This window comes from Monodon monoceros, unplaced genomic scaffold, assembly GCF_005190385.1.
Source record: "Monodon monoceros isolate NGI ecotype Baffin Bay Population unplaced genomic scaffold, NGI_Narwhal_1 Super_Scaffold_9, whole genome shotgun sequence".
NCBI classification, from domain to species: Eukaryota; Metazoa; Chordata; class Mammalia; order Artiodactyla; family Monodontidae; genus Monodon; species Monodon monoceros.
This window is the reverse complement of record NW_021703786.1, coordinates 21639304-21655060: the sequence shown is the minus strand read 5'-3', so window position 1 is coordinate 21655060 and position 15757 is coordinate 21639304. Positions and strand designations below refer to the sequence as shown.

Below are 15757 nucleotides of genomic sequence, written 5' to 3'. Positions count from 1 at the left end.
GTTAAAAAAAAAAAAAAAAAGGCAAAAGAGAGACAGCCACTTTAGCCATGTCACTGGTACAAAACAAAGACCCAAGAAGCTCCCCATCTGAAGGGCTAGACAAGTTGTCTTGGAGAAGGGCCTCAGTTCTAGTCCTTGGAACATAAGCTGGAGTTTTTCAACTCAGGGGTTTCTGTTCTCTTAGGAAAACAGTCTCAGGGCTCATTACTTCAAGCAGCTGAAAGACACCTACTTCAACTCCAAACAGAACTTCTTCAGTGATAATCACATGGCCCATCTAGAAACCCATCTGCATCCGCAGAGCTGGGTTGGGCTAGAAGAAATCCCATCTGGACATCTGCCCACTTTGCCGAGGTTAGGTGAACCCAGCCTTGACTCTGATACACTTCCAGAGAAGATCCTCTTCCCAGGAAACATCTGGGACCACTGAGGTTCCCAAAAGTATCAGCTCCGGCCAGGGAGCGGACACAAGCAGAGGCTGCTGATCGGGAGCAACCTGTTGCTCAAATTGTACAAAGCTCTGCCTAGTTCCTATCTCGTAGTTCACATAGAAATCCCCACAGTTGAGCCACTTCCTTCCCCGTTTTGATCTGCACCACCCACACCTGGCACTCCATGCCCTCCAAACCTACATCACAGACGGTAGCCTGCATGATGGCATCAAAGCCACCCTCTGGGGCATCTCGGTTTCGTGACACACTCTGCTTCTTCACCTCCTCATTGAAACGGGTCACCTGGTCAGTTAGCGTCAGCACGTGTTTGTAGCCAAACATGGGCAAACAGGTGGTCTTCATACTGGGGAGGGAAGGAATGATTTAAGCAGACATCTGATGGAAAAGGCTGCATGGGGAGTGGGAGGGAAAAGAGGGGGATAGATATAGACAGTGGAATGCCCAGGCGAGTTCTATACAACTACCATTACCCAGACAGGTTAGACTCCAAACCCTTCAAATTACCTAGGCATCACATTGACCTAATCTCTAGCTAGATCAGAGGATAAGGGAGTGAACTGTGGAACCAGACTACCTGGGTTCAAATCCCAGCTCCTTGACTTACTAGTCATGGAACCCTAGGCAAGCTTCTCTATACCTAACCTATAAAGAAATGGGGACATGATAACACATATCTCATAAGAGTTGTGAGGCTTAAATGAGTTAATAGATGTAAAGCTTTTAGATCAGAGTGAGGCTCTAGTTGTTGTTGCTATCACTTTATACTTAACACTTCTCTAAAGTAACATTAACACAACAACAAAGCAAAAGTTCGTCAGTAACTTAATGTCCCTGAACTACCAATAAATTGATAGCTCTGTGCCAAACAGGAGCATTTCTGTCCCCAGTCCAATGGTTTGTTTAACTGATGGCTGACACAATTTCTGGGGAACCTTACAATCCAGACAGAAGGTTAAAAAGGCACATCATATAACTCTCGAATCTAAAAAGTAAATTCATACCTTGTCAGGCCCGGTAACCATCATTTTAAATTATAATCCATGGATTTGCATAGTCTCCAACAAATAAATAAGCCATTCAGTTGTAAGTCCAACTCTCAACAGAGGGACACATCAACGTATGCTATTAGAGCGTTCAACAAATATCACTTCCACTCTTTCCTATGCCTCTAGGACTTAATTCCTTGCATTTTAACCCTGCAGGACTCATATCCTGGATAACGAGGGCAATAGCAATGGAATCAATCATTCTGAAATCGTAACTCCTCTATCTACTTATACTATTTATTCGTGGCCTAGACCAAGAAGCTGATGGATTTCCTTTCTAGGTCTCCAAACAGTCTTGGACTCTACTAATACAACACTCCAGATCAATGGGTTGGCCCACTTGCCGGACAGAGAGACCATGGTAGAGAGGAGATATGATTTGGCCAGAAGGCAGCCAACAAAGCTACCCTAGACTAGAAAGAGGAAGCAGGACTTGGATTTGTCTGGGGCAATGGGGAGAGATGCTGCCCTGGCTTCTAGAAGAGAGACTTACTCATAGCAGGGGTTTCTGAGGGCCTCTGGTGGGGAGATGTACATGTATGGTGAAACGGGCTTGTCCACAAAGGCCCCAAAGCCAATCCGCAGGTTACTGGTGAGCTTACGCATCTGGGAGGCCAGCTTGGTACCCAGGTTCTGGATGCTCCACAGATCGTCCTTCATGGAATAAGACAGGTCCATTAAGTAGTAGATGTCCACGGGGTAATCCTCCACCTGCCGAACTTGGACGGAGAAATTCTTCGAATCATCTGCAAGGCGGAAGGACGTTAATTCTTCTCCTCTTCTCCCTCTAAGGCTTAAGTAGATTTGGACACAGCTGGGATGAAGTAACTTTTTTTTTTTTTCCTCACCACTCGTCTTGCGGGATCTTAGTTCCCCGACCAGGGATTGAACCCGGGACCTGGCAGTGAAAGCGCCAAGTCTTAACCACTGGACCTCCAGGGAATTCTCTGAAGTAACTTTTTAATCAAACCAAACTTGAAAGCCCTGATCCCTTTTCCTCTCCCCTTGCAATTCTATACCTCTTCCAATCTCTTGACCCTCCTACTTTTAACCTCTTTTTTTTTTTTTTTGCTGTACGCGGGCCTCTCACTGCTGTGGCCTCTCCCGTTGAGGAGCATAGGCTCCGGACGCGCAGGCTCAGCGGCCATGGCTCACGGGCCCAGCCGCTCCGCGGCATGTGGGATCTTCCCGGACTGGGGCACGAACCTGTGTCCCCTGCATCGGCAGGCGGACTCTCAACCACTGCACCACCAGGGAAGCCCTTAACCTCTTCTTTTCCATTCTAAAAGTCTCCACCCTCTCTAAATCCTCATCTGTCTAGTCCTCTGGGTCCCAAGGGTCTACCACCCTGAGTCACAGAAGTGTTGGCAGTTATTACACTTCAGACTCTGTAAAAGGTGGGAACTATGTCCCACCCTTCTCTGAATCCCATAGTAACCAATATATGCCTTGCACATAGAAGGTACTTTCTTAAATTCTTGACTTAATTGAAAAGTCAAAATGAGTGCTTCAGAAAAGCCTGTCTCTGGACTTCCCTGGTGGCGCAGAGGTTAAAAGTCCACCTGTCAACGCAGGGGACACGGATTCAATCCCTGGTCCGGGCAGATCCCACATGCCACGGAGTAACTAAGCCCGTGAGCCACAACTACTGAGCCTGCGCTCTAGAACTGGCAAGCCACAACTACTGAGTCCACGTGCCACAACTACTGAAGCCCACATGCTGAGAGCCCATGCTCTGCAACAAGAAAAGCCACCGCAATGAGAAGCCCGCGCACTGCAACAAAGAGTAGCCCCCGCTCGCTGCAACTAGAGAAAGCCCACATGCAGCACAAAGACCCAACGGAGCCAAAAATAATTTTTTTTAAAAAAGCCTGTCTCTTAGCCTAATCCTTCCCCCCTCTGAAGGTCTCCTGCCCTATTTTCTCTGCCCCCATGCATGCCCTGCCCCAATCTTACATGGAAAACAAGCTTACAAGTTGCTTTCTCATCTTAGACTCACTTGAGCCTCAATAAAAAGCTATACGCTGGGTAAAACAGGCATTGGGGGAAAGAAGAAACAAACATTTTTTGTGTACCTACTAAGTTAGAAGGGTTAAGTAACTTGCCCAAAGTCAAATAGCTAATATATGGAAGAGTTAAGATTCAAACTCAGATCTTCTGACTTCAAGTCCCCAAACCTTCCACTTTCTTCCATTCTCCTGCCCACACTTCCCTCCACATCCTTCTCTTCCCACCCCAATTCCACTGTGAGCTACTTCTGCAGGATCCCCACCTGGCCGTAGCCGGAGTTCAATCCTCTGGGGACTGACTTGAGTGATCTGGGAGCTGTCTCCAGAGCCCTTGTCACTGAGGGGCCTGGCCTCCAGGATTCTGGCCTCGCTGATGGGGAACTCGATGGACTCCAGGGCGCAGTCATTCTTCAGCAGATTCTCCTTCAGGTTACAGCGGGGCGAGCCCGGAGGCAGAGCCTGTAAGACGAGAGGAAGCCCTGTGATCAGAGCTACAGTGGTTCTCTGCTTCCTGCAGGCTCTGCCACATCCCAGCAGCCTAGAGCTTACCCAGCACTTTGGAGCTAAACCAACATAAATGAACTCATGTGGTCCTTCCTAAGATAGCCCCTAGGCCTGTTGTACAGAAGGGGGAGACTGAGGCATCAGAAAGGTTGGGTGAGTGCCTGCTCATGGATGGGTAGGTAGGAAGAGGAACAGTACAATAAGAGGCCTGTTGGACCAGTGTTTTTCAAACTGTAAAATGCAACCCACCTGTGGGTCTCAAAAATCAATGTAGTAGGCCTCAACCACCAATTTATTAAAATGCAACATAATAGAATAGAAAGTATCAAAGTGTGTAAGTGGTAAAAGTAAATATTGTTTTGGGAAAGGTTTATTTATTTTTTAAGTTTAAATCTTTTTTAAGCTTCTTTTTTTTAATATTTAGTTTTTATTTTATTCATTTATTTTGGCTGTGCCAGGTCTTAGTTGTGGCACAAGGGATCTTCATTGTGGCAGGCGGGCTTCTTAGTTGCAACATGCGGGATCTAGTTCCCCCACCATGGATCAAACCCCGGGCCCCCTGCGTTGGGAGCGTGGAGTCTTACCCACTGGACCACCAGGGAAGTCCCAGGAAAGGTTTATATGTTGGGGAGTAGGGTATAATATGTATAATAAATAATGATAACAATGTATGTCTTTCTGTAGGTGAGGGTCAAAACAGTTTGGAAGGCACTGTGTTAAAACACTGGCTGGGGTGTGAGATCCACGAGGGCAGGGACTATGTGTGTCTCATTTCCCCTCTATTCCCAGCACACAACGCGAGACTGACAACTAAGTGATGGGGGGAGGATATGGGGAAGCAGCAGAGAGTAGGCGCTGAGAGCACGGATTGGCTGAGACTATATCTCAGCATTGCCTCTTACTAGCTGGTTACTAGGGCGAGTCACCTAAACTCTCCAGGCTTCGTTTCCTCATCTATAACATGAAAATAATAATAGCCCCAGCTTCACAGGGATGTTCTGCAAGACCATATAAGACAGTGTGTGTAAAACACATAGCACAGTGCCTGCCATAGTGTAAATGCTCAATAAATCTTAGCTATTATTGTAAGATGTTCTATAAATAGTTCCTGGATAAATTAATTTTGAATAAACTTCACAAGCTTAGGCAAATCCCATGATGTCAAGCCACTGATCAGAGCCTGTCCTATCACTTTCAGTTTCCTCCCTCACCCTGGCCAAATGGCAGACTGAGTGCCCTTCCAAACACCCCGGTGTGTATCCCACAGCCCTCTAGGGCTCGGTGTGTGTTTCCACCTGAGTATTGAACGGGGGACATGCTGCATTGGAATGAACGCTAGAAATCAGGAAATGGGTTCAATCCTAGGTCTGCCACTAACCAGCCTGTGACCTCAGATAAGTCATTTCACTCCACTGAGCCTCAGTTCCCTCACCTGTTCACCCCTGTTAAAGGGGTTAGATGACATGGCGTTCTCAGTCCCTTCCTGCTCTGACATTCAGCAAACTTAGCCAGCACCGTGTGGGCTCAAGCCCATAAGGGCTTCTTGCCAGGCTGGGGGAACTGCCTGCAAAGCTAGAAAACCCCTCCTTGGACCTATTTCGAAATATCTAGGCCTTCAACCCCACAATCCCCCGCATCCCTACCCACCCCCTCTCACAACCACTTCCAGAAGTCGGCTGAATAACCCACACCAATATCCCAGAGCAGCTAGTGTTAACATTTATGGAGTACTCGCTGCATGTCAGGCACCGTAAGAAGCACTTTACACGGATTATTGCAATCCTCCTGATCACGGCTCTGTAATGCTGGAATTATTATTATTTTACAAATTACAAACCTGAGGCTTGGAGGTTTCACAAATGAGGAACCCAATCTTACAAGTAAGAAATCGAAGGTTTGGAGAAATTAAGTATTTTGCCCAAAGCTACAGAGCTAAGAAGTGGCAGAAGTGAGACGCTGACTGGATTGTCTGACTGTAATTATCCCCATAAAATGGTACGTTGTATTGCATTCTGTGTAGAGCGGGCATCAAGGCAGAGAAGCAGGAATGTAGAAGAAACAGTCCCGGGAAGAGCCACACCTGAGAATGCACCAGGTAGGGAACAGGATGCAAGATGGGGATACGGGAGGTGTGGGAAGGATAGATAACATTCTGCCTCCTCAGCCCCTCAGGTGACTGGAAGCTATGTTTCCAGGAGAGGGACTGGGCCACAAGGAGACATCCATACTCAGAAACTCAGGACTCTGTAGCTTAAACCCCTCCCGATGCTCGACGCCCCTCTCCCACTCCTGCCCAGCCCTCCTCTGATAGGCAGAAAGGCTTCCCCATGTGGATGGGACCATGAACAACACCAACAGTACTACAGACTGAATGTGTGTCCCCCCAGAATTCATATATTAAACCCTAATCTCCAAGGTGGTGGTATTAGGAGGTGGGGTCTTGGGAGGTGACAGGTCATGAGGTGGAGCCCTCAAGAATGGGATTGTGCCCTTATTTTAAAAGAAGGCCCCAGACACCTCCCTGGCCCCTTCCACCATGGGAGGACACGGTGAGGAGATGGCCATCGATGACACTGAATTTGCTGCTACTTTGATCTTGGACTTTCTAGCCTCCAGAACCGTAAGAAATAAATGTTTGTTGTTTAGCCAGCCTGCCTGTGGTATTTTTGCTACAGCAGCCTGAACGGACACAAATGGCATGAGGACCGCCCTAGCCCGGGCAAAATGTGGAAAGAGCTTCCAGAAGCCAGCAGCTTCCTTCTTCCTCTTCACGGGTCTGAGGTAGAGGAACGGCATCAGCAATGGGAAATGGTACATGAGACTTAATCTCCCTGGTTCAGAAGATCCCAACAGGACATCAGAGCTCCTCAGAGAGATGAAGATGCCCTCCCCTCACCCAGCCAGGTCCCTCTGCCAGGGACAGAATGGCAGAAGGGAGAACTCACGAACACTGTACGTTTTTGTGCCCCAATTCTTGCTGCTTCTGTCCATCTCTCCCAACCCTTCTCTCTCAGGAAGCAGTCTCTTTCTTGCTCAAAAAACTCCCTACTGTATCTCTGATTCCAGGGTCCCACAAAACCCCAGAGAGAAAACCTTCCAAAAAAGGCAATGATTGGATGGACCGAGATGCCCTGAGTTGCTGATCCTTTCCAGGACTAAGGCAGATGCTGAAGGAGAGAGAGGGAAGGGGGAGACCAGGAAACAATGAGAACAGCAAGGCCATCATGTATCTTCAGGCTGCATCGGTGAAGGGAGAGAATATCTTGGCGGGGGTTTCCTGACCCCCATTTCCTAACGTGGCAGTGTTTATTAGAAGAAAGTTTGAAGTGCCAAGCCTTGCTGACAGTGCTTATGGTTTGTTATGAATTTCCGAAGAAATCTAAACACTGAGAAACAAAAACTGTCTCCTTCCCTCCCTCTCTGGTCGCTGACATCAGGGGTCAGGAACATAACAGGCCTGCTCCTCAGCCACGCTCGCCCTGAGAGCCTGCTGTCCCCAAAGGACACCAAGGCACTGACCTCAACACATCTGGGCCACATTCCTTTCTTAATAACCCAGGCTGAGAAGGTAAAAGGAATGTGTCCAGGTTACTCAGAGAGAAAGCTGGAAGGAGGGGGGGAGGAGTGTTCAAGTTCCAGTTCCCAGTGAAACCAGATGTTACACAAAAAGGGCAAAGATAACCAAGACCCAGGGGAAGAGCCAGAGCACAGCAGTGGGAGGTCCCAACCCACGTGCAGTGTGAGCTGAATTCCCGCCCTCTCCTGGCGGAAATTCAACTCCTAGTCCCATTCTCCATTAATCCCATTTTAGAAACTGGGAAAGGACAGCATGAATAACTGTCATTATTCTACTTATTTCACAGGGTGGGACAGGGGATAAAGCTGTGAATGGGAAATGCTTTCAAAATATAAAAATCTCAACGAAAGTCAAATATACTCAAATCCTTTTGATCTGATATAAACAAATAGATTCAAATAGGCGACTCTTTTCTACTATTACCATTCTAACTACTGCTATTATTGCATACTCTTTCTTGGAGGACAAGGAACAATAGGTCGTGGTACATTTTATTTCCCCAGAGTGCTAAGAAATGCCTCCAATCCAAAAGAATGAACATGGTTCTCTTGACATCTGGTAAGGACAAGAAATCACTTGAACAAAGAGAGAGAGAGGTGTGGAGGGGACAGAAAGGAGAGGAAAAGGAAAGCATTTTAGTTTATGGTTATTGATACTCACACCCCACTGTTTACAGAGGGAGGAGCACTTTTAATATTATGCCTTTTTTTTATGATAACAAATTGGGGCAAAACACTCAAGATGAGAGTTTGCCCTCCAGATTAAGAAAAAAAATAAGAAGAAAGAAAAAGCAGCAGAGAAGTGAGAATGAAATTATATTAGTGACTAAAAAGGAATTAAACAGTGGCCTAAACCTCCCCCCACCAAAAAGGCAGAGAAGAAAAATGAGAAGTAAGTCCTATTAGAGTCTTCTTCTTTGTGGAATCCAAACACTTTCTTCTTGTTTTATCCATGGATGTCAGGCTGAGTGTGAGCAGGTCTACCTTCTGACGTGCACTCACGACTATAGAAGAATTCCTAGTATTTCTCTCCACATTAGGGTTGCCAAATTTGGTAAATATTTGGGATATACTTATACTAAAAGTATTTGGGACATACTTATACTAAAAGTATTTGTTGTTTGATTCAAATTTAACTGGGGTGTCCTGTATTTTATCTGGCAACCTTAACTCCAGCTCCACCCATCATGACCCCAATGATCAGCCCCTTCAATTAGCAATATTTGCCAAACTTGCTATTGTAACAACCCATTCTGATGCAATAGGTTCAGGGTCCATCCTGGAAACCCTTATATTTAACAAGCACCCTAGGTGATTCTTACCAGCAGGCAAATTTGGAAGGTTCTAGATCCCAACATGATGCCACGAAGGCCAAGACCACAAGTTGAACCTCTCTGTGAAGCCAGCCTCTCTGCTAGATTCACAGTCCAGAGACAGCACACCACCCCAACCCATATCAGTATCCAGTCCCCCAAGAACACACCCTATGCAGATGAGCCCCAAACTCTGCACTCATCCACATTGGCTATGTTTTCCTATTACCCAGCCAAGGGCTTGCTATCCACACCCAGAGCTGCTGTCCTCCAGGACCAGGGAAAGCTGAGCCCAACCACTTGTTTTTCCAGGCACTGCCAACTCTGCCTGTAACAGCCAAGGTAGGAGAGGCAGGAGCAGAGGGCTCTCCAGGATTGATAATTCAACAAATCACATGCAAAGTGGCCCAGATGGTTCACTTTTGGTTTTTAAAATCAACAGCCAAGACACTTTCAGCAGTTAAACTTGGTCAGTGCAGGGGAAGCCCTCAGGAAAAAAACAGCAGTCCTGTTCAAGTTACAGTCCGGGATTCCCACCTCCCATTTCTCCCTGGTTGACAAATGTTAACCCACACTGGCCTCCTCTGCTACCCTTCCTCCCCTATTAGAGAGATAATTGTAGTCATTCACTAAGCCCTTGGCCCTCCCACTTCCCCAGGGTGCTGAGAACTCAGCAAAGGCCAGGAGGATGCTTCACTAACTTCCTGTGTCCCCCTCCCCCTCCCTAGGTCCTGTCCACTGATTCAATCCAGAGCAATAAATCTGACTTTATCACTCAAAAAAACCAAAAACAAAAAAAACACTTTCCTTTTTAAATTCCATCCTCCTAGAAAATATCTTATTGGACCATCTATCGCCTCTCATTCGTTTTCTTTGGTCCTGGATACACCCATCTTCTCTCTGACTCCATCCCCCATCCCTAGGCTAGTCCTACATTATATTTTGATCCTACCTGGTACCTTTCCCACCCTCCTTCTTCCCTCCTCCCACCTTGGTATGCCCCATGGGAAAAAATTCACCACGGCCATCAATAAATATTCTATATATATCTCCAAATTCTGGTCACATGACCTAAGGGCTTTGTCTGGTCAGGCCTCAGCATGGCCTCAGCAGGCCAGTTACCTGGCTTGTTCCTATGCAGATCAAGACAGGTGACAGACATTCCAAGAATCCCAGACTCCTCTGAACCACAGTTTCTCCATTTTGTCTTGCTTTGGGTTGAAGAGAGGGGAGCATCTTTTGAGTGATACTAGGGCTTCTGCCCTGGCTACCCCTCTGCTCCAACCAGCTACAGGCCATCCAATCCAATGAGGCGCCCTCCCCATCCAGCTTTCCCTTCTTCGAGGATTCAGCTGCAGAATTCCAACCTCCTCATAAAAGAAGCTTAATAATATCACGATGGTGACCAAGGGAAGGAGCATACGGCAAATGAGAAGGGAGGAGGCCACATCACACTTGAGCAGCCAGTTCAGCCCAGAGGGGTGGAGAACCTGCGGGGGTGGAGGGGAAGGGCTCACTCAACCCAGCCCCACCCCCAACTCCCAGCCCCAGGGAATATCTCATTTGCTAAATGAAGTCAATGTGGCCCAGATGTTGGGCAGCTGCCTCTGGAAGCAGTTCTCTTGCTGAACTGCTCAGAGGCCAAAGCAGTGTGCTGGGCTGGCCTCTGTCGTTCTGGCTGTCCTCTCGTTGAGGGATAAACACAGCCTCTCGGCTCCCACCCCCCACCAGCCTTCCAGGGAGGTTGCCTTTTTAGGAAACTCAGTAGATTGGGAAGAGAAGCGGAGAGAATGAGGGCCTGAGTCAGAGCAGTCACGGAGCTGCAGAGGGCAGGGACAGAGAGGGCACCTCAGGCGGCTGACACGCAGCCAGGCCAGGAGCTCAGGTAACCACCTGCCGGGAACCAGGCCCATGACTCAGCCCCAGACTCTGTGATCACTGGACCTTCTCCAGCCACACTCACCCCCCAGCTCTTGCCAGCTCCAAATTCCCATCCCAGCCACAAACACAGCCATTCCCTCAGACACACTCACTCCCTAGGGCCCCAGACACAACAAATCGTCTGCCTAGACACAGCTAACCCTCTCCTGTCACCCTCCCGGCCTCACCAAATTGGCCCAGCTCTTTCTTTCATTGACACCTTCCCAAGAGAAGGAAGGAAGGAGAGGAAGAGGAGAAAGAAAGGGGAAAATGTAAAGCCACGGGGGTCCAGTCATCAGACAGGAAAAGGGAAGAGAAGAGATCCTCTGTCTAAACAGCCCCCCACACAAGCGCAAGATCCGTCTCTTACTTGCCTTTTAAAAATCCTGGAATGTTCATAAGCCAGCATCCCCTTTGTACCTATAACCCTCTCATGCCTCCCCTTTTGAGACCCGAGGCCCTGCTTCTCGGGGGTGTTGCACCCCAACAAAAATCAAGCAAAGTGTGGTAAAGGATGGCAATGGCTACAGAGAGGCCAGCAGGCCTAACCACTCTGCCTAAGGCTGGGGCCACGCAATACACTCTGGATGGCATTCCCAGTAACAGCCCATGACAGCTCCCTTCGACGCCCATCAATGGGAAGGCTTCTCCCTAGTTTTGCTCAGAAGGGACAAGGGGCTTGTATACTTAGGAGGAAGGAGATATCCCCATGGGTCTGTCTCTACACAAAAGCAGCTAAGTCTGGGGAAGAAATAAAGTCGGACATCTGCTCCTTACCTCATCTGAGCACCAGGCACACATGGGACTCACAGCCAGACATTGCTGGCAGGAGCTCACGCCTCGTGTGGCACAGATGTTGGGCCCTGTAACAGAGAGACAGAGGCATTAGTATCTCATTTGACATGACAAAGTACCTGGTCTGCCCCCATCCTTTCCCAGCTTTCCCAAATGCCCAGGTTTACAGCTCTCAGATGCACACAAATACACCTTACCCATCCCATGGACATTTACCAAACACAGGCTGTTTGGTAAGGGAGAAGGAGAATGAGGAAGGTCAGGAGAAACTCATCACAGCCCTCAATTGATGAGGTCACTGTGATGGCAAGTGATGGAGCAAGTGTCAGATCATAAATGACGGAAAAGACTTAATTAACAACTGATTTGACACCTACATTGTACAAATGAAAATCTCAGGCCCAGAGCCATGGCAACGTACCCTCTCTCCAATTATTCTAGTGACTTAGTCACAGCCGCTACACAGGGAATTCAGAGCCCGGATGCACTAACATTAACACACGGTCTAAATATGGGGGTGGGGGTGACCACCATGGCAGCGTCCTACTGGCCTGCCAGGGGAAAGCAAATCTTCTCAAGCTTCCCAATACATATATCTTGGGATCCAAGTATATAGAATGCTTTAGGGAAAACCGCAGAAATATTAGAAAAAGTTGACTGATATAAGCTGGAAGAACATGGAATTTTGGAGTTGGAAGACCTGTATTTGAATTCTGAATGCTCTTCTTACTAGGTGCCATGACCTTGGTCAAGTTAGTTAACCTCCATGAAGTGATGATATCTGTCTCATAGGATGTGTGCAAAGAAGTCAGTGAGGTAAAGGAGAAGCACTGGGTACACTACAAAATGCCGCTCAAGTGTGAACAGTCTTCATACTGTCAAAGGACAGAGAAAAAGCTGCAGGGAGGAGCAGAGACAACCAGAGGCATGAAAAGAGCCTTGAGAAGCCCAACCAGGATGCAAACCCAGACATCTGCCTGGACAGAAGCCCCCATCCTCCCTCCTTCCCCCAGCTTAGCCTTCCTGGCCTCAGTCAGGTAAACCTCCTGTGCCCCAGGAAGGCCTTTTGCAGTACAGTCAGCCCTCCATATCCGTGGGTTCTGCATCCGCAGATTCAAACAACCACGAGTTGGAAATATTCAGGAAAAAAATTCCAGAAAGTTCCAAAAAGCAAAAGTTGAATTTGCCACGTGCCAGCAACTATTTACATAGCATTTACATTGGATTTACAACTATTTACATAGCATTCACATTGTACTGTAAGTAATCTAGAGATGATTTATAGAATACAGCAGGATGTGCAAAGGTTATATGCAAACACTAAACTATTTCTATAAGGGACTTGAGCATCCTTGGTCGTCAGGGAAGCCTGGAATCAATCTCCCACAGATCCCGAGGGACGACTGTGCAAAGAGCAGAATGAGGGAGACCCATTCCTACTATGACTCAATTATCTTGACAATTACTTGATCCAATTTTCTAAAGTGGTCCCTTGCCCCCAGTTCATAAGACCAGCAAATATATTTGGGGGAAATCAACCTCATCACTGGGATGTTTTCCCAGTGTCCCTGAAACTTCTTACAGAGCTGTCTCAGTCCCTTTTATAACAGCGTGGCTGAACTCCCTTTCAACATCTGGGAAAAAAAAAAAAAAAACACCCAGCAAATGCGTGTGTACACAGATACACAAAATATTGTTAAGAAAAATAATCCAAAATGTGGAAATAGGCAAAGGGAGTACTGGGTGTCCTTTCAAGGTAATGCAAAGGGTTGACTAGTAGACCCACCATGCTTAGGGATTATCTGATTTTCCAGGGATGTGTACCTTTGTTTGACTTCTATCTTATGATTCTGTAAGAACAGAGGATGACCTGTAGAAAACCAACAACAATGGAGAGCAACATATATGATTCTTATCCAACAGCAACATAAATGATTTCTGTCCGGTAGAAAAGGTAACCCCCAAAGGTTAAGGTTTATTGCCTTGTAGAACATTAACCAATTTTGAATCTGTTAGGTAACTGATTTCAGCATTCCTTTGACTGACTGACTATAACTCCCTTACTTGAATTCTCTTTTGAACTAGTCAACATCTTATTGGTTCCCTCATTAAGTTGGATGAAATCTTTGACACATGTTCATTTTATAGTTGTATGAGAATCATACTTTTAACTCTTTGAAAATTGCACTTTAACAGTATCCATCTCAGGGCAGAGTGACCTAACAGAAAAGGTACACACACAGTCAGTAGACTGTGGTCCTAACTGAGTCACCCACTAATAATATAGCCTTGGATGAGTCATTTAATTCCTCTCAGCCTTAGTTTCTTCACTCCAATATTCCCAACTTATAATTATTTATGTATCTGCCTTAACAGCACTGCCACTCAATAGATTTTAAGGCTTTTGAGGCCTGTCCTGCCCAGCCCAGCCTCAGCCCTTGCTCAAAGGAGATGCTCAATAAATATATATTAGAGCAAATTGAGAGGTATTGGACTAGATCAGTTTTGTTTTGTTTTTTAAACAACTGAGCTCATTTCTCCAAATTATGCATACAATTCCAATATAAAACAGGCAAATGGGTTGAAACTGTTCCTTGGGCAATTTAAATTTTCATTGTTCTCCACAAAACACTAGATTATATGTGGAATCCTTGAAGCGCCTTCTGGAAGCCCCACATTTCCTCAGAGCCCTGAGTCTGTCTAACTTCAAAGACCTTTCCCAGGACTTCCCTGGTGGCACAGTGGTTAAGAAATCTACCTGCCAGGGCTTCCCTGGTGGCACAGTGGTTGAGAGTCCGCCTGCCAATGCAGGGGACACGGGTTTGTGCCCCGGTCCGGGAAGATCCCACATACCGCAGAGCGGCTGGGCCCGTGAGCCATGGCCTCTGAGCCTGCACGTCAGGAGCCTGTGCTCCGCAATGGGAGAGGCCACAACAGTGAGAAGCCCGTGTACCGCAAAAAAAAAAAAAAAAAAAAAAATCCACCTGCCAATGCAGGGGACATGGGCTCGATCCCTGGTCCGGGAAGATCCCACATGCCGCGGAGCAACTAAGTCCACATGCCACAATTACTGAAGCCCGCGTGCCTAGAGCCCATGTTCTGCAACAAGAGAATCCACCGCGTTGAGAAGCCCGCGCACCGCAACGAAGAGTAGCCCCTGCTCACCACAACTAGAGAAAGCCCGGGTGTAGCAACAAAGACCCAATGCAGCCAAAAATAAATAAATACATTTAGTTTAAAAAAGGCCTTTCCCAACCCTAAGATTCTTCAAGTGATATGCTACTGCAAGCCCCTGAATAACCTCTGGGGCTCCAGCCTCTGACGGACTCCAACCTAAGCATGCCATACAAGGACTGCGAGGTGGAAATTACGGCAGTGGTTCCAGACCTGGCCCTAAGGCACCAAGGCCACCTCTGAGCTGGGGTGGCCCTCAGCCATGTACTGTCTCTAATGGAAGAAAAATAGCCAATCTTCCCAGAGCTGCCAGATTCAGAATGCCTGAATGTTCAGAACCAGCAATGCATCCAGAGGGCCTCTCCCTTCATGGGCTGCCTGGCCGGCTGTTAGCTCACAACTGCTCTTTTCTCAGCCAGATGGGAACTCATCCCCCTTTTACTGCCTTATTGGAAGAGTTCTGAGAGAAGCACATCCTGCACTATTTTAGGCATCTACATCCATGGGAGTACTTCTGGACATAAGTGACATGGATTTTCGGTAGGGAGAGGAGACGCACAAGATCGCAGGAAGCGTCAGAAGCGAGAAGCGGGCCGTGGGAGGTGTGGGCGCTGTCTAATTATTTTTTGAAAACTTTTCCCAGTCTATCCATTTAGCCACCCATTCATTCTCAAATTAGCATTTCCCCATGAGTCCTTGACTCATAGCCACAAAAGCAAGCCTTATCAGATGTGAAATAAACAACAGCAGGCCCCCCCCACCCCCGCAGTGGACGGGCAGTCCCTGACCCCAGACATGCTATGAGCTGCTGGGACTTGTTCTTTAGGAAGTCATGGCTGGGGAGTCACGGTTACCCAGCTCCCCTTACCTCTCCTTTTTAATGAATCACAGGTTAAATTCATGAGAATCAATGATTTCCCCCACCACCACCCGCTTCCTGGGATGCCCCCCACCAAGACCTGTGACCA

General features: G+C 47.4%; 1 protein-coding gene across 4 annotated transcripts in view; it reads right to left on the bottom strand.

Annotated features, from left to right (window-relative positions):
- Positions 1–15757, bottom strand: part of ITGB3 (integrin subunit beta 3) — a 51812-nt gene that overhangs the window by 24600 nt on the left and 11455 nt on the right. For 3 of the 4 annotated variants that reach the window (XM_029211856.1, XM_029211857.1, XM_029211855.1), the window contains exons 2-5: positions 11598–11683; positions 3771–3966; positions 1992–2244; positions 633–795 (exon numbers count right to left, since the gene is read on the bottom strand). In XM_029211856.1, coding sequence (XP_029067689.1) covers positions 633–795; positions 1992–2244; positions 3771–3966; positions 11598–11683 — 698 coding nt within the window. Of the gene's footprint in view, positions 1–632; positions 796–1991; positions 2245–3770; positions 3967–11597; positions 14475–15757 lie in introns of those variants that run through there. The other variant, XM_029211858.1, reaches the window with a different exon arrangement.